The sequence below is a fragment of the Solanum tuberosum genome, unplaced genomic scaffold, assembly GCF_000226075.1.
Source record: "Solanum tuberosum cultivar DM 1-3 516 R44 unplaced genomic scaffold, SolTub_3.0 scf00497, whole genome shotgun sequence".
Lineage (NCBI taxonomy): Eukaryota > Viridiplantae > Streptophyta > Magnoliopsida > Solanales > Solanaceae > Solanum > Solanum tuberosum.
Window position 1 is genome coordinate 242,142 of NW_006239421.1, and position 19,958 is coordinate 262,099.

The window sequence follows — 19,958 nt, forward strand, 5'->3', positions numbered from 1 at the left end:
GGTGGAGCGCTTCCCCACCCCCCCCCCCCCCCTTTCTCTCTATATATATTCATATAAAAAATATATTTAGTAATATATTGTGAGGATTACTCATAATTTAACTATTTTTACAATGACTATCAACTTATTTTCAATACTTTAATTTTCTTTCAATACATAGCTCATGTTGACAATTATTATTTATAATAAAGGATGCTAAACTTACAACATGATAGTTCCCGTACTTTACGTAGATCATATCTCCCTTGCTCCATATTTGAGGTGGTAAATGGGCTATTTTACTAAATTTGAGTGGGACTGTATTTATATATTTTATATATAAATATTTTTAATACATAATTTACACTATTATAGGTTGAATGAGATCAAAATGACGAAGTGAGCAAAAAAAAGTATATATGCATCAATAGAGAAAATAATCTTGTGGAAAATAATATATGTATTTTTTATAATAACATTGTTTAAGAATTGAAGGGATGTGGCGCAGCTTAGTATTAATTAGGTGGATTATTGACTTGTCAAAAATTACTTACGCTAAAATGTGTTAAAATGAGGGTCCAAATCCAATCCGCCTAATTTCTTAGTTAGTTTTAATTGCTTTATTTCTTATATATATAATATTACCTTATTAAATATTTATTTTATTTATCATGACTATATATAAAATATCAAGTTTAAAAAAAAATATTTTTTCAAAATTTTGCATGAATTAATTCGGGCTAAATATCAACCCAAAATATAGACTGAGCTAATCAATGAGTGGGTCAATAATCATCTCAAGCTTATAGAAGTTGGACATATAATAATAGGCTTCTTACGTAAATGTACAAGCAACAAAAAAAAATCATTTTCGATATTGTATAAATTGTGTATATATAATGTATAACTATGTATCAAAAATGTATAAACATACATATACGTTGTTCATATAGTATTTACATTTTATTTTCAATCCAAATCATCTCAAGTCTCTTTGCAACAGTCTCTAATTTTAGGTATAAGTTCCTCTTGATGTTGTGAATCTTTTAATATTATTTAGTAGAAAAATCATGTTTGATCCAATAGACATTTTATCTAATTTTTCGAATTATAATTTTAGACCAGTTTTGACTTCTACTCCCTACAGGCTACAACATATTGTACAATAATTTAAAAAAGTTCAAATACTAATTTTCTATTAGAAATTAAAAAGAAAAACTTATCACTTTGTTAATGGAATTCCATATCATGTGTCTCTGTTGTTTTCTAGTTTTTTGAATGGTTTGTCGCAAAGCAGAGCTTGTAGTGCAATAAAGAATAATAATGGTTAGTAGTCTCTCCCTTTCTCGCTCTTCTTATAATAAAAATCAGTGGAAAGATGACCCACTTAAACTTCTTCTACCAACTTTTTTCAAAATTTTCTCAAAACGTTTATTCAATGTATGACAAACGTCATATCAATAATAATAATAATAATGACAATAATAATAACAACAATAATAATAATAACAATAATAATAACAATAATAATAATAATGAAGTGGATGTGGAGCCATTAAGTTCTGAATAAATTATTTATATATATTAATAATTTTTTTCAATATAAATAGTAATTTTGAGACAAAACTACTTAGATTTCATTGAACTCATAGCTTTAGTATGATAAAAATCATTTTTAAGAAGAAAAAAAACATTTCCCCACAAAAGAGAACAAGTTACTTTGCTTATAAGTAACTTAACTTTTATTTCTGTCATCGAAACGTTATCCAAATTACCAATACTATTATTATAAGGTGGAATATATTGTTGATCCTTTAAATATTATATTCCAATTATATAAATGTTTATATTTAGATACTTTGGGCAAAAGAATTAAAAAAGTTTTTGTGAGTGCTCTCAAACACCTATTACTACATAAAATATATTATCAATGTCCTTTAATTGTACATATACGCTCAACTGGAATAGGGTTGAGTTAATATGTACAATTAAAAGAGATAATGCATTTTAAGACATTATTTATTTTATTTTATTTTGCCAAATGAATGCTTTAAAACATGCACATAATATAAGGTTTTTCAAAATTTCAGCCAGAAGTGTTCAAAATGAACTTATTTTTTACTTACTCAAGTTTTCAATTTTGAAACAAGTCATGACTCGAGTAATCGTTATATAGTACTCCCTCCGTCCCATTTTATATGATGTACTTTGATTTGGCACAAACTTTAAGAAAAATGGAAAGACTTTTAAAACTTGTGGTCCAAAATGAATGATAGAAATTTGTGTGGTTGTAAATCATTTCATTAAGGGTAAAAAAGACATTTTATAGGCAAATTGTTACTTAAAATAGAAATGTGTCATTCTTTTTGGGACTGACTAAAAAGGAAAGTAAGTCATATAAATTGGGACAGAGGGAGTATGTATTTCCATCGAAAATTTCTATTTGCGACTTATCAAAGCTATAGTCGATGAAAGAAGGGTCTTACCTTGATTATACAAAAAGGAAAGTAAGTCATATAAATTGGGACAGAGGGAGTATTTGTTTTCACTCTATCACCTAAACACCATGAAACACATTATTTCTTTCAAAAACATATTCGACATGCAATTTGACATATGCTAGAAGTGCTATTGGATGAAAGAGTTGATATGACATTGAAGAGATGGTTGATTGGCAATATATATAGACATTTTGTTTCTCCAACCCTACCCTAGCTATATATATCAATACAATAACCTATTACTTATGATTTTGAATTTCTTATGCCTTCAAAAATATATTATTTCTCTTTCAATGAAAATTATGTTTCCCTCAATTTTCTTATCGCAAGTGAACGTCAATATATAGATTTAGACTTAATTGTAACTAAAAATGTACTCCCACAATGCCAATTGATGTGATGCATTTCGATTCAATATATAGTCTGAAAAAAGAAAGAAAATAATAATTCAAACTTGTGTTCTAATAAATTATAAATATTCATATGACTATTGATTATCTTATTAAAGATAAAACGAGAAGTGTAAGGTGAATTTTTTAAATAAATAAATATATCATATTTTTATGTAACAAATTTTAAAAAATTATATATCACATAAAAATTAAACAGTGAGTACAAATTTGAAAAAAATTCAAAGTGGACAAAAGCTCCGGCATGTTAGGCTAGGCTTCACGTGGCTTCTTTCTTTTCATGAAATACCATTTCTTAGGAAATATTCAAGGAACGTTATTTAGCTGATAAATTTTTAAAAAGAGATAATTGATATTACTAAATATACTTGTAAAGTTGTTCAATAGTTTTTAAAAATAAATAATATGAAACTCTTTCACGAACTACATCAAAATGATCTTTAGCGATAATTAATTAATGGCAATATCTCAATTGTTGCTAAATATGTATTTTTAGCGGTCATTAGCACTCTTTGTATATGTCCTTAAAGCCGCTAACGACATGAATCTAATGACACTTAACTAATACCGGTAAAAACTTTAGCACTCTTCATGTGTCTATTTATTACCGCTACAAGTTTTTTTTGTTGTAGTGACATCCCAATTTATATGCAGTGGCGGATCTAGGATTTTAAGGTTGTGGGTGCTCTGAAACTGGCTAAATCAAAAATATAAAAATGACATGTTAACAGTGAGATTCAAACCCGGGCTCAACAACACTAAGAGAGCCTTAAGTACCCACCCAAGATCCAATGAACCAATCAGATCATTTGAATTGGGTGCTCTATGCTAATTTTATACAAATACCTCTTAATTACTACATAGATATATATATTCCGAGACGAGGCTAATGGGTGCTCGAGCACCCGGCGAATTCTATGTGGGTCCACCCCTATTTATGTGATACACGTTTTGTATTAATCCGCCCAAAAAAGGTCGCATTATATAATTACTTTAAAGCTTTCATTTTACCCTTAATGAAATGATTTATAGGAGCACAAAATAATAACATGATGACTCAACTTCTTACCTTAGAATCACATCGCAACGGTTGGCTTCTATAATTTAGTTATTGGCATTTAATAATTCTTCTTAATTATGAGAATCTAGTATGATGGACTCCTTGACTCACCTTCCTCAGATACTGCCTTAATCATGAAGGGATTAATAATAACATAATTATTTTGTGGATATATATTTTCATCAATAGAATAGATGTTTAATTTATTGCACTAAAGATGACATATACTGGGTATAACACTAGATAATTTTAACATTGAATTTTGTAAAAGAATTTGGCAGAAGAACATTGGAGGACATCTTTGCTATGTTGATATTTTATTCCAAGATTAATAATCATAAATTACTATCAATTAATTGAAATTCTGAAAGAGGGATAAATTCCTCGAATAGAATTATTTGATTATATTGATAAATTCAAAAAACTGATCATACTAGTAGTACCATGACCAAAATAAACTTTTGTGTCCATCGTCTCTTCCAAACAATAATATAATTGTTGTACTGCAATTTGAAACCGAAAACTGAACAAAACGTGGGTAACATGATCCTTATTTTATCCATTAATGTTTATCTCTTATCCTCCACCCAAACGACCTTAAATTATGATGAGGTTCGACTAGGTCTAATCCTTCCATCAAAAGCAGAGAGTTTCTCCAATCCTATACGGACACAAAGGGTCTCCTAAAGCAATAGGAATGATGAGTTTCCTAAAATATACAAGGAAAAACTCGAGACATAATTAACAAATTTTCACCTTAACTTGAATTTCCTTCGTCAATAGAAATAACGCCTCTCTGCCTTGTCCTCAGCCCTCCAAAGGGTTTACTAAGTACTACCATCCAAACAATCTTAAATTATAGTCTCTCCGTTCACTTTTATTTGTCACTTATTTATAAAATAGATTTTCACTTTTACTTGTCTTTTGACATCTTAGCATTAAATACTATTTTCCAAATCATTTTTAAAGAGTTAATACTAAATAACAATTAATAAGAATAGTGTGGTAAGAACATATATTAATAATTGTTTTCTTAAAGAGTGTACCAAGTCAAATAATAACAAGTAAAAATAAACATTTTTTTACCTTTGATTGAATGACAAAAAGGAACTTTGACTAGACATGCATTTCGAGACTCGAGTGTCTGAAATGAAATGAAATTAGAAGAAACTGAACAGATTGCATAAATACAACACATACATATATAAAATGGGACGGAACGAATTAAAAAGGGAAGAGAATGCCACATAAAATGAGACAGATGGATATAATATAATAAGGAAAAACTATCTAATTAGACATATTTTACTACTATATATACTTATTTTACCTTTAGTTTAAAAAAATTACACATAATACCATTTTTAATATTTATACCAGATATTTAAAAAAATTAATTAGATACACAAATCCCTTAAATCTCGTATTGAATAATTATCTTAAAATTTAAACTCCTTAATTAATGGTACATTAGCAATTCAAATTATTTTCTCATTACCCTAATGTTCACCTCCCTACGTACTTCACATCCACCCCATCTCTCTTTCTTCCTTAACTAAATCATGATAATAAGCATCATACAAACTCATATTCATTATCGTTATGGTCCATACATCTTTTCTATAAATTAGTCATTAACTAGCTTTTTTAGATGACCAATATTATCTAAAAGAAGTTTAAGGTTTCTTCAACACAATTATTGTATGAATGAGGTAAATTATTATTATTTTTCATTATTCTCATGTATCTTGGTTTACATTCCGTTCATGTACCTGAGATAGAGTTTATATTGGTGTAAAATTTGATTTTATAAACTTTTACAAATTAAGGTTTTGTCATTGCAGGGTCTTCATCCGCCAACATTCAAGCCGAAAATTTAAGATACAAAGGAAGGAATTGATGAAGAAGATGAAGTGTACAATTACAGAATTACTATGATTTATGATTTCGTTATTTTAGGAACACTTGTTAGAGTTGATATTTGATACGCAAGGATCCTGTAAATTTGCTTGGTCTGTTAATTATTCATCAATTAATGAAATAAGTTACATTCCTTTAATTCAAAGTAATAAATCATGTATCTCGACTTTTAAAATCGATGGATGCATGTATCTCACGAAAAATGATACATATATCTCAAGGCCGAAATATAAAATTTAAGATACAAAAGAAGGATTTAAAGAAGAAGATGAAGTTTACAATTACTTCTCGCGAGTAATGATACACGTATCTCAATTACTCCTCTAATTAAGGAAATCAGTTACAACTAATTAATTTAAACAAATGAAATATGTATCTCAATTTTAAAAGTCGGCAGATACATGTATCTCACGTATTTAAACTCATGTATCTTAAACACGAAATATAATAGAGAAAGTAATATTTGAAACTATTGAAATCTTAGTAATTAAGATCTAAACTAATGAAATTTATGTAGTTTGTCATATAGTAATAGTATGAGGGTTAACTGATAAAAAGGCAAAATTAAACATCAATTCAATCCAACATCCCCTGCCGTCCTTTAGCTGAGATTCTTTTGGTTTAGGGCCCAATGGAAAGGACAATACGTCAAACCAGATATGACTGTGTACCATCCTTTGTAATGTCAAATTGCACTTGAGTTTTTTCTCCTTATTTCTGACCACTTGGCCAAGAATGTCCACATTCGTTTGCCCTCAACTATATTTCTTCACTCGTGCACCCAACTAATTTATCATTTACAATTCCCACATTCTCATCTTATTATATATATTTTATTTTTTATCATATATGTACATACATAAAAATGACTAGCACATATGGACACCAATAGTGTTTTTCATAGGTCAGATATTCTGATATCCTAAGCATAGAGAAATCACACAAATCCATTCAAAACTTTGATGGTGGTGAAACTATAAGAAGGTAGTTCGATATCAGGATGATAAAATGTTTAACACCTCTCATTCTTATAATCTTTTTTCAATAGGGAAAGAAAAAGAAAATAGAAGATTTTTTAATTAAATAGTCATATACTAAAGGCATGTATAATGTCTAAAAGACATTTGACATCTTATGGTCTTAGACATGCATATATATTATGTGAGATAAAATAGGAGTTAAAGATTTGCTAAATATAGAAAGTTAATTTTCATAATTTGCTAAATGTCCATTAAAACAAAATTCTTTACACAAAATAATTCAAGAACTTTAAATTACGAAAAATGGCCAATTATTTGCTTATTAATTGTTTTGTTTGTCAATCGTGGATTGGTTGATGTTCACTTGAATTCACATCCACAATGAAGTGCTTGTCCTTTTTTTTTTTGTCAAAATTGTTTCTTTTTTAAAGATACAAACATTATATAAAAAAACTTGAAATATCGAGAATAACACATTTCTAATTTTTAGAATTTTTTATAGGATAATTCTTCTAGTTGGAATTGAGAAAAGAAATTATCTCATTGAGAAAAGATGAACTACTAATATTGTTTATCAATGTATATACATCATATATATTACAATAATACACTGTATAGAATATTAATATATTATATAATTATTTATATAATATCGATACATTATACATATATGACTATTTTGTTGATTTTTTTTTGTTTTGACATTTGTATCACTAAAGTCACGTAAGAATCACCAATAAACTACATAATTAGACTTATTTTACTATCATATATATTTAATTTATCTATAATTTAAAAAAATTACACATAATATCACATTTAATAATCATACCATATATTTTAAAATATTTAATCAGATACAGAAATTTCTTAAATATGATATTAAATAATTATCTTAAAATTTAAATACCTTAATTAATTATAAGTTAGCAATTTAAATTACTTTCTCTAAGGTTAATTAGATTCCACTTTTCGGATCAGCTCTCTTGGATTGTAAGACCAAATCAAAACCCTCTCTTTAATTCAATTTCTTGGTTTTGCCACTTGGATTCTTGAAATAGTTTGAATTACTTTTTGGGGATTTTGTAGCTTGCATTACACCACGGTGACTTTGGGGACACCGGAGTTGAAGTTTCTCGTGGCTCTGGATATCTCGTCTTTACTATTAAAAAAGGAAATGATGAAGAAGATGAAGTTTAGGACAGAACAGATGCACAATTAAATCTTTTAAAATTGTTGGATACACGTATTTCGCCTTTAATTCAAATTAATAACTCGTGTATCTCATTTTTAAAACTGATGTATGTGACACATATTTCACCTTTAATAATTTATGTATCTCAGCTTTACTACCAAAGAAGAAACTAATGAAGAATATGAAGTTTATGATTATAAAATTACTTTAGTTTATGATTTCGTTATTTTAGAAAAACTTGTTTGAATTGAAATGCAAGGATCTTGTAAATCAGTTTGGATTATTAATTTTTCATCAATTAACCCTTCAGTTAAGGAAATAAGTTACACCTCTTTAATTAAAATAATAACTAGTGTATCTCGCGATCAAAATATGATATAGAAAATAATATTTCAAACTACGTGAATCCTAGTACTTAGAATCTAAAGTAACGAAATTTATATAATTTGCCTAAATTAAAATAATTCCTTTATTATATATATTTGAAATTCAGAACATCCTGTCAACATAAACTTAATGTTGGTTTGCAAATGACGGCAAATCGTTAGTTACAATGTCACATAGGATATATTCAATGTATAATCACTATACAGAAAATCTCTTTAAAATGATATTACTAAAATTTCTTCACATATTTCAGCCTCCAATTTAAAGAATATTTTTTAATTGTTTGGCATTGTCTTCAAGAAAAACATGCCTTTTCCAGACTTGATAATAAAGTACAAGTGTACTAATCGAATTTGAATTAGAATTGTTGATAGGGATTGCTGGATCATCTGTTAGGGCCCAAAAAATGAAGGAAAAAAGCTAGCAGCCCATAATTTCCTTGCCAGTAGAATTATGGGCCCTTGTGATCCGCGGATAATGGAGGGCCCATAATGAAACCACTTAATTGCATGATTTATCTTTCAAATGTCTATTAATTTTTGCACTTCAAAAGAATTGTTTTTTTTTTTTTGAGAATTTTTCAAATGAAAATTGTATAAAAATGGTATGAAATATGTATATCTCCAGCGAGACTTAGAATTTCGCTTCACAATTTTAGTGTATGAAGGTATAAAATCCATATAAATATGTACATCTCTCTCAAAATTTAGAATTTCAGTCACAATTTTATGTATGAAATATATATATTAAGTTCTCAAAAAATTTAATACAACTACAACAACAACTTCCATATAATATTTATACAAAAATTGTTAGTCCTCTTAAATAAGACTCTCTTAACTATTTTCTACAATATTCCTTCTTTTCTCTTTCACCTTTATCCACCAACCTTGTTTGTTGTCACTCTCTTTATCTCTCTACACAATCAACAATTTCGAATATATAATGTTTAAAATAAGAATAACATTAAGTAGTCATGCATGTATCTCTCCTGTCAAATTCAAATTTGTTTCTTTTACAATCAATATACAAAATAATAGGAGAGACAAGGAGTCGATGTCAAATGCATATATGTCAAATTTGTCAAAAGAGGACAGTATAAGGAAAAAGGGTCGAATCTTATCCTACTAATAACAATTAGACACGAAACCTTCCCTAGCTAGTAAGTATGAAGAAAATTATAAGAATTAAATTAAAAATTCTATGATCATCACACATATTTTTTAACATACTTTGTTATAATATATATATTTCAAGATTCCATATCATAATGTTTTTTGAAAGACAAATCTTTTGAACAACTGTTCCCAGTAAAGCAAAAATAATGTTAGTATTTGTATTAGATAACAGGATAATAATTGTGAGACTTTATTTTCAATAATTTATTTAAGCAATAGACTTCATTATTTGCTTCAATTATGAGATTTAGTTTATATAGCTTCAAGTTATTTCGTACGATTATATATATATATTACTGGAGTTATTTAAACCGGGAATACATATTTATATCGCATTTATTTAACTTCTTTAATAAATGATGATGGGATGGGACTAGCCAGAAAATACTTTTCATACAAGATTTCTTTACATGATACTTATACTTGGTTATTTTGAGGAAAACGGGTTGATTGCAACTGCTTTAATTTCCAAAAATATTTTAGTAATATCTTATTTATTTTTCAATATTTTTTGAAAAATAATTTTCTTGAATGGTGGATCTGTCGAAAATAACTTTCCTGTCCCGCAAAGATACAAGGATAAAGTATGTGCACGTCTCACTTTTTTCAAATCCTACTTATAAAATTATACTGAAATGTTTTTGTCTTTTTTCATTAAAACTTATATTTATTATTCTATCAATTAAATATCGAAAGCTCCTCTACCTATCAAGAGAGACGGCACTTTATCCATGCATTTTAATAGTACCTCGTGGTTCTGGCAAAGAATATCAAATTAACATATCATTCAAAATAGACCCCTCTCAATGTAATACCACAAGTTTATTAATTAGATAAAACCATTATATATATCATTGGACCACTACCAAGGTTAGAGGTGTATCAATGAGATTTTTTCATTCTTAATCAGAGGTATTGCGTTTGAACTCTAATAGTGGAGAAAGTGTTTTCTCTTAAATTGGTCTTTCAAATAGAGAAAAATTCTAAATTTAAAGTTAATGGCTTCTCAAGTTTACATATTTAATTAATGATTTGTACAATAAATATATAAAATTTGAATCGAAGTTATTGGGTTTTAGTGTATCTATACTTCTCATGCTATAGCTCCACCCCTATACTTACAACACACAAATTTAAATTAGCCGGATCAATAGATTCTGAATATTCGAGTATGTTTTTCTTTTTGGTAGAAAGATGTTAAAGAGTACGGTTAAATAAATAAAATAAAGCTCATTGGACCAATCTTTATAAATAAATGACATATTTGCATACATATGGAGACGCATAAAACAAATAATATTGTTAATGTTCATCACATGAATTATAGAAAGAAGGGTTTACAAATAGGAGATTTAGGTGGAAAAAAAAGGGAAGAGGTATCTGTCCGAACGCACATGAGAGTGTCAAACAGCTATAAATGATATAGCACTGTTTTTGATAGATCATAATTCATATGTATGGTGTGTATGAATAGTAACCCTACAGATAATATGTTTTAAAATGTTTATGAAAATTACTCTCTATCTTAAAATATTTGTCATTAATTCAATTAAACAATCCTTAAGAAAATAGTACTAACCTGACAGTGGCATAGCCACATGGTGGTCAAGGTGTCCAATTAGACGCCCTTTGTGGAAAAAAAAATACCGTATATACAAGTAATGATACACAAAATGATTAAATAACATATTTTGGACACTCTTAACATAACAAACTATTGTAGAAACCTCTTTGGAATGAAGTAGTCTTCGTGTGTTTGAATCTCACTAGTTCTACTTTTTGAAAATAGCTTTTATTGTGCTATTTCTGGACATCCTTTGTGAAATTTCTGGCTCCACCATTGCTGACCAAGAGAGGTATTTGAATAATTTACTCTTTATAAATATATATATATGATCATTCATTCTTTATGAGTATATTGTAGTCTTCAAAAAATAATTACTACTAAGGATAAAATAATTAATTTGTGTTGAATTTCGAAAATAACAAATATATTTAGGTAAATATATTTTCTTTTTTGAAAGAAGATAAGTATTTTGAGACGAAGGAAATGCTTAGCTGTTTTTGATTTTAGGAAAGAACATGGGTCACATGATTGCAACTATGAATATATATATGTATATGTTTGTCTGTAAGGGAAGCTTCCTTTGGACTTTGGATGTTGAATCATGCAGCATTTACTCTTTAATTTCTTCTTGCATTTTTTTTTGTCTTTTTCTGATCTGGCAGCTGTGGAAAAGTTTAATCTTTAAAATTAATTTCCACTTTGGTCATTACTCCTTCAGTATATGCAGCCTGTAAAATAAGGAAAATTGTGCCTTCAATAAATTCTTTCTGCATATTGACAATTCAAAAGTGACTGTTGCATTATATTTAAGTGTTATTTTGCCTTGCCATTTGGTGTTATCATTCATGAGGGCCTTATGCTTTTCACAGAGAAAAAGGTTACGTCTTTGGTTGGTGGGTGGTTAATTAGGGTATAAATAGAGTCTTTTTGGCCTTGTTTTCGAAAAATTGTTTTTAAAGTTTTAAATTTTAGAGGTGAAATTTCAAATACGATAAATCTTTTATTAAAAGAAAATAAAAATGAATACTCCTCTGTTCATTAGTTTAAGATTATTAAATTTGAATTTAGGTGATCGAAAAATACTATAGGTTACGGTCTTTTTCATATTAGTATGATGAAAAAATGAAATTGTTAGGTCGAATTTATAGAATTAAATGACTAGAAAAGAACCTGCTGAAAAGTTCAATTCTTTACCATAAAAGAGTTGAGTCGTTTCTCTATATTCCAATTCACAGTTTTCCACTTTATCAGTCTCTATTTATAAGTTTTCGTTGACTACAAGAAATCGAGCTATATATCGCTTTCAAATCGATCTGTTTGCATAGATTGTGCATAAATTTACGTTGTCATAAATTTTTACTTGTACAATTTAAAACTTGAGACAGTCAAAGAGTGGTTATTTGTGAATTTTATCCGTTAACTATGTTTTGGATCATTTTGCTTGTCGTCCTTATTAAAAATAGTTGTCTTTTTAGAAATCAAGATATAATTGAATACATTTTTTTTATTTTATCCTTTGTAATAAACATCGACTAATTAACATAGAAAATTAAAATTTAGAGCATATAAACATACTCTAGTGTTGTGATTGTTTAAATATCTTTCATTTTTATTTATTGAAAATAGATTAACAATAAATGATTAATGTTAATAAATAAAAGTATAATAGTCAAAACATATGATTTTTTAAAAAGTATGTAAACAAAAAATGTGGTAAATAAATTGGTCCGAAGGAAGTAGTGTTTTCTTCATCCACCTTTAATTGTCATGGTTTCCTTTTTTAGGGTAAAACAATTAGAATCTTGATTAAAATTTTACGATGTATCTTTTCATCATATTGATATACAAAAAATTGCAATTTATAGTATTTTTCGTATAGTTTTTGAATATCTATATTTTGTTTAAATATCGAATTAATGTTATCCAATTTAACTTTGAAAATTAGTACTCCCTCCGTCCTATTTTATATGTCACCTTTTTAGTTTGCACTTGCATTAAGAAATTATGTAACTTTACTCTTCTACCCTTATTTAATTTTTTTGGAACTTAAGGTTTCAGTCAATGAATATGAATTTATTTATTTTGATTAATTAATTTAACCAATGAACATTAATCATTTACTTGCTTTTCTAAGTTGGTCAAATGTATATTTTCAAGGCTAATAACTCACAAGAGTAAAAAAAAAGAACAATATGGTAATTTATGCATTGATTTTATGAAATGACAAGTATTATAAACCAACTATTTATGAAAAGGATTGACATATAAAATGGGACGGAGGGAGTAAAATTGATTTAAAAAGCACAACATGACAATTGAAAATGGACGGAGGAAGTAACTTTTATAGCAAAGTCAACTGGATCCTCCATATATTTTGCATTTAATAGCCCATTGCGTTTTTCCAATGCAATTTTTTTGACAAATTTTAAAATTGAAAGAAGGTCAAACCACCACCTTTGTTTAATCGAAGCAGTGTCAGTTTTTCAACATTTATAGCTTCTCAATTAGGCATATGTTTATTAAGGTTATAAACTTGTTACTAGTACTACTATACAGTAGTGATCATCCTCTCCTACACTCAATACTTAAAAAGGAGATCCTATGTAGTGTATTTAAGAATATGATCAATGTACGACAGTTAATTAATCAAAGTTTTTCCGAAATCAACCTAAAAATTAAAATCTTTTTCTTTTCACATTTAACCAACTAAAAGCCTCAATCAAACATTTCATTTAGGCCCTTTTCTATATTTTCATATGATAAGAAAAATTAAGGAGCTATTAATTTGTCACAAAGCTGCGTTTTCAAATCCAATAAATAAGATAGAATGTGATAGAATTCTGAATCTAAATCTATAAAATTCAAATTTTGAATCTCTCTGATCCAACAACAAGAGATAGGCTATAAATGTTAAATTACTCGATTTTCGGTACATTTCAAATCAACGGGTGCACTACAAATAAACTTCCATTGATTTGTATGGTTCTCTAGAATCACCCATAATGACAATAACATATTCAGTGTGATCCCACAAGTAGGTATGAAGAAGATAAAATGTAAGAGATCTTAATTTCCTATGAGGTAGAAAAGTTATTTCCAATAAATCATTATTTAGAATCGTATTCCCTACGTTTCAAATAGAGTACATTGAATATTGATGAAGGAAGCTTCCTAGAAATGTAGATCCTGTAGAAGGAGGTATTATTGATGGAGTCTTAAATAGGTACGGACATAGCGCGCCATTCATCCTTTCTTGTTTCTAGAACCAAATTGAATCAATTACTCCGTCAAGAATTTAATAAGTTGGCTGAAAAAGAAAAAAAAATGAACAGTACTAACAATACTATTTTTGAATAGCTATAGGGTAATGGGTAACACATTCACTTGATGAGTTCCACATTAGTGATTTAATGAATTGATATAAAAAAAATTGGGGAAAAGTACAAATATATCTCCGAACTATCGTAAATGGTATATATATATCCTCCGTCATACTTTTGGAACATTGGTACCCCTGCCGTAAAAAAACTAGAGCATATTTACCCTTTATACTAATGGACATACACGTGTCATAATCTTATCCACCGACCCGACATTTATTAATATCAGATCGACGGTTAAGATTGCGCCATATGTCCCTATTTAGTCTTCCGTTAGAGTGAAGGGCATATATGCTCTAGTTTTTGGTCGGCAGGGGCACTAATGTCCCAAAAATATGACGGATCAGATATCCGCATACCATTTGCGATAGCTCGGGGTATATTTGTCATTTTTCCCAAATTTTTTTAGCATGACTTTGGCAATACTCATACTCGAGATAAAGTTAAAATTTGGGCAATACTCATATTCGAACTAGGACTTATCGTAATTCTCATTTTCCGAGTTATTGAACCCCCATATCAAATTGCTTACTTCTCTAGATGGCTAGTCCTAGACGTGAGGGGAGGTATGAAGAGTCTCACATTGAAACTTTAATATAATTAATTTGAATAATATAATCTTCATCTCTTAAACTAATTTTAGATTAAGCTATGCGTAATTGGACCCTTTCATTACACTCATTGTACTTGCCTTCTGCTAAATCTAAATGAAGAGAAAAAAATGAAGTTAACAATGTAGTAGGGCGGCTCTAAGCTCGTCAAAAACATTCATATCTCTAGTGGGGTGCAAATCTAGCCCTAACTTATGGGTTACGTGCAGTGGCGGAGCCAGAATTTTCAATAAGGGGGTTCAAAATCTGAAGAAGTAAACACACGAACTATTCGAAGGGGGTTCAATATCTATTATATATACCTAAAACATAATTTTAACCATGTATATATAGTAATATTTTCCGCCGAAGGGGGTTCGGGTGAACCCCTAAGAACAAGCTGGCTCCACCCTTGGTTACGTGGATCCACGTTCAAACTCTGTATTTACATTAAGATAGTCACTAAATTTCTACCTAACACTTGATTATAAATTGCGATCATAGTAGAAATTCATAAACTTTAAATTTTAGATCTGCCTCTCATTGGCCACCCTATCTCAAAAATAGAAAAAGTCAAAAACTCCTCGGTGCAGTCGCTTAGACGGTGAAGATAAGCTGGCCTCGTTATGGACATATCATGGAGCTCGGGTGTCACTTTCGTCGTCCATTTAGATTCAAGGTACCTTAAATTTAAAGAGTTGCAGGCAATAATTAATAGCCACTACTTGTAAAAAAAAAAAAAAAAATTACAAAAAAATGAAATAAGTGTGTGCTATAACTAGTGCACTTAGCTTGATACCGATGCGGGAGACCAAGATAGTTGAGCATCTGATTTATGGGGTTATTATATAGAAGTTTTATATTGTGCGCACTCAAAGAGTACCGACTGTATTTCTATTTTGATAATCTAAACTAATATAGATATATCCTGACTAAATAATCATGTCAACAGCCAAAAAACAAACAAACTAGTGCACTTGACAAAGTTAATTTTTCAGAGTAATTACAATACTAATACAGTTCATGATTATAAGTTTAGGGAGTAATATATTGCGTAAAGAAAGTTATATCATTAAATCACTAAAAAGTTTATACTATTGCGACCATGAATTGGTGTAACTTACAAAACATGCATGATTAATCAAATTCTTGTACTGTATATAAGTGTAAGAAAGTCAAACTCCATTACTACGATGTTGGAACTCGTGTTAAAAGGAACATCTCAAGTCAAACTCCATCTAATTATCATTTACTCAATAAAATATTTGAGCACATAGTACAAACAGTTGAAGCTCTTATAGAATCTAAAGAGTCTGGTAAATATTATTACTAGTACTACTATAAACTATTCACTACATGTGCATATATTTAAGATTACTTGTAATATATACACTTTTCTTTACTCTTGCAAATTTTAGAATTTTTGCTCAGGCTAGCTACTAAGTAAGTAAACCTGTTAAACTAAATTACAAAGCTCTAATTAACAAGTAACAAACATTAAAAAGACATTAAAGAAAACCCCAAATTTGAACTTCTATGTTTTTTCTGAAGAAATATTTACTAGAGCTGTCATTTACTAGTAAATATTTCTTCAAAAAAAGTCAGCAGATTCACCCAAACCCATTCCCATAAACTCTTCTTCTTGTGCTGGTGCATTAATAGCATCATCAAATAGCCACTTCTCTAGCAAAGTTAACGGGACTTGTGACTCTTCCAAACTTGGCTTGCTCTCCGCTTGAAACAAAAAACCATTTTCCGAATTCACATTCGGAAAATTTGGCTTGCTTTCCACCTGAAAAATCTCAGGTGTGAAAGCATTACCTTCGCTAAAAAAGGAGTCAAATCCCTCAGGTGTTGCAGCACTTATGGTACCTTCACTAGGACTCGACCCTGACCCTGACCCCGACCCAATTGACGGGTTATTCAACGAGCTTTGAGTTGTCTCAGAAGTTGATCGACTTAATTCAGATGATTTGGGGGAATCCTTCATCCAATTTTGAAGTAACCTGGAAATGTTTTCCGCACTGGATGCATAAGAGCTGGATCCTGTAACGGGTTGTTGAGCAGGAATTGGGCTAATTGGATTAGCAGATGAATCAGATTTGTCAAGTGATAAAGCCTCGCAAAGGGCTTTTCTAGCCATGTGAATATCTGTTTGAAGCCTCCTCTCCCACTGTCCCTTTGAGAAATTTGATTGAGATGATGATGAGGTTGTTCCTTCTTGAGTACTATTCTCATCATTCCCTTGAAGTTTCTTCAGCTTTTTCCTCAGATGAGTATTCCAGTAGTTTTTTATATCGTTATCCGTCCTTTGTGGGAGATACGAAGCAATCGCAGCCCATCTACACAAAAACAAATATATATAAAATAAAATAAAAAGTGTTAGAGACAAAAACAACGCAAAATTGACTATCTAAACTTTTATCAGTTTGATTTCCCTTTTTGAAAAAACACGAGATCTAACCCTAATTCTTTATTGCCATTAACAACATATAAAAATATAATAAAATTTAGCATGGTACCTGTTGCCTAGAAGAGCTTGGAGATGGATAATCATTTTTTCTTCATGTTCAGTGAAGTTTCCACGTTTAATTCCGGGCCGGAGATAATTAGTCCATCTGAGCCTACAGCTTTTGCTGCATCTAAGCAAACCTGAACAAAAAAAATGAACGGCTGTGAGTGAGTAAAACAGATCGATTGATATTTCAAAGCGGTGTGTCCACATTTAATGACTTCTCTAGGAAGGAAAAAAAAAGTTTAATTAATTACCAGTATTACTGGGAACAGCTCTCCAGTTACCAGGACCATGTTGTTGAATGTATGAAACCAAGATGATATCTTCTTCTGGTGTCCATGGTCCTTTTTTCACCCCAATTTTATCACAGCAAGGTGGTCTTCCCATTCTAGCTACACGATCGATATCTAGGAACAAAAGGATCTTTTTCTTTATATGACTTGAAGATCAATGGATGTATCTTTAGTTTTTATGTATTGCTTTGCTCTCTTTGTAGGAAATTTTGTTCAAGAGTATAGCAAAGTTGTGGGGGTCCTTGTGTATATATATACACAATTTGTTTAAGAGAGAGAAGAGAAGGAGTCTTTAAGCTGACCAAAGATGAAGTGGTGGTAAAATAGCTGTATTCCCCAAAAGAGTCAAAACCAGACAACAATGAGCATTTACTCATTGCTTGCAAAAGTCAGCTGTTTCTTTAACAATTTACGTAACGCTCTTATCCTTTTTATTGCAATTTCACTTCAATAATTTATAATCACACAAATATTTATGACTAGTCGAACAGTTTTATCTAAATTGAGAAGTAAAGAATACTCTTTGTTAATCCTTTTGTCTGCTTCACAAAACCGCGTGGCTTTAATTTCCCCTTTTCAACATTTCTGTTTAAATTTTTTTATTTTTTTTTCTCACTATGGTTTTTAATATTTCATCATCCATACAATTATGCATGTATACGAATTCTAACGTGTAATCTATTTTAGGACCAAATAAACCATTGGTTAAATTACATAACAATGACTAATTTCTTTAATCAAGTTGAAAGGCACAGGGAATCGAATTAATTTAGGAAAAGAAACTGATTGGTTTAATCATCTTAGAGGAGTTTCTAGATTTGCTTACAATGATAGTGAAGTAACATCCATCTTATTCATTAGTGATTAGTCACCCTTCAATGAAACACATAAATAGTTCTACAAATTCTTAAGTTCTCCATTTGTATGTTTTTAAATCAAGTTATTTCTCTGAATGCCACTTGCACCTCTCATTTAATTCGATAGGAATGATTTTTATATTTTGTTGACAGAAACACGATAAGATTTTTATTTTATTTTATTTGACAATAAGAGCATAGAGTTAAATTATTAAACCTCAAGTTCCAATAGCTTAATATAAATTAATTGTTTGTTTAACATGCATTTAAATCAGAGCTTCCCTGTAGAGTTAATTAAAATTAATTCAACTTGTTAAAGTACAATTTATTTATAAATGTATTATTAATATAAATGGATTGTCATGACAAAGATCGGGAATTTGACTTAATCCAAAATGGGAGCAAGAAAGCATCAGTCTTAAGTCTGCCCAATTGTTTAATTTTTTTTCTAGAAGCATACGGTCAGGTTTGAAAAGATTCACTAATTTTAGACTTGGTCGACATTATTTTGACATTTTATTTGTTTGCTTAAACCTAAATCTTAGGAAAATGTTTCTTCATGTCCAGACCTTCACATGGTTCTTGTTTTCATGACTTCTACTGTTTCTTCATGAATTGGTGCAAGCAACCTCCCCCCCCCACCACCACCTCACCCCACACACGGTCCTTTTATAATGAAGTGTACAATATTGTGATCTTTAATTATAGTTATGTCAAATGTACCAAAATATCTTTTAACTTTGTAGTTTTAAACACGTCATGTTCAAATCTGAATTTAAAATATTTCTCAAAAGGAAAAAAATATGAATTTTAAAAATAAATTGAAACGTAGAAAAAAGTATATGCTATCGTAAATGATATGCAGATACCCTCCGTCATACTTTAGAGACATTGTTGCCCCTTCCGTCCAAAAACTAGAGCATATATACCCTTTATACTGACGGATATACACGTGTTACAATCTTATCCACCGAATTTATTAAATATCAGATCGACGGATAAGATTGCACCACGTGTCTCTATTTAGTATTCCGTAGAGTGAAGGACATATATACTCTAGTTTTTGGACGGCAAGGTCACCAATGGCCCTAAAGTATGACGAAGAATATTTGCATACCATTTATGATAGTTTGGGTTATATTTTCC

The 19,958-nt window shown here is 29.5% G+C and overlaps 1 protein-coding gene across 1 annotated transcript; it reads right to left on the reverse strand.

The window, feature by feature from the left end:
* Nucleotides 1–16,374: 16,374 nt before the first annotated feature.
* Nucleotides 16,375–18,340, reverse strand: LOC102601468 (myb-related protein 306). The gene is made up of 3 exons (XM_006364539.2): nucleotides 17,917–18,340; nucleotides 17,670–17,799; nucleotides 16,375–17,489 (listed from the first exon to the last, which is right to left on the reverse strand). Exons 1-3 carry the CDS (start codon nucleotides 18,047–18,049, stop codon nucleotides 16,739–16,741), a joined length of 1,014 nt encoding a protein of 337 aa, XP_006364601.1. The 5' UTR covers nucleotides 18,050–18,340; the 3' UTR covers nucleotides 16,375–16,738.
* Between the last annotated feature and the right edge of the window lie 1,618 nt (nucleotides 18,341–19,958).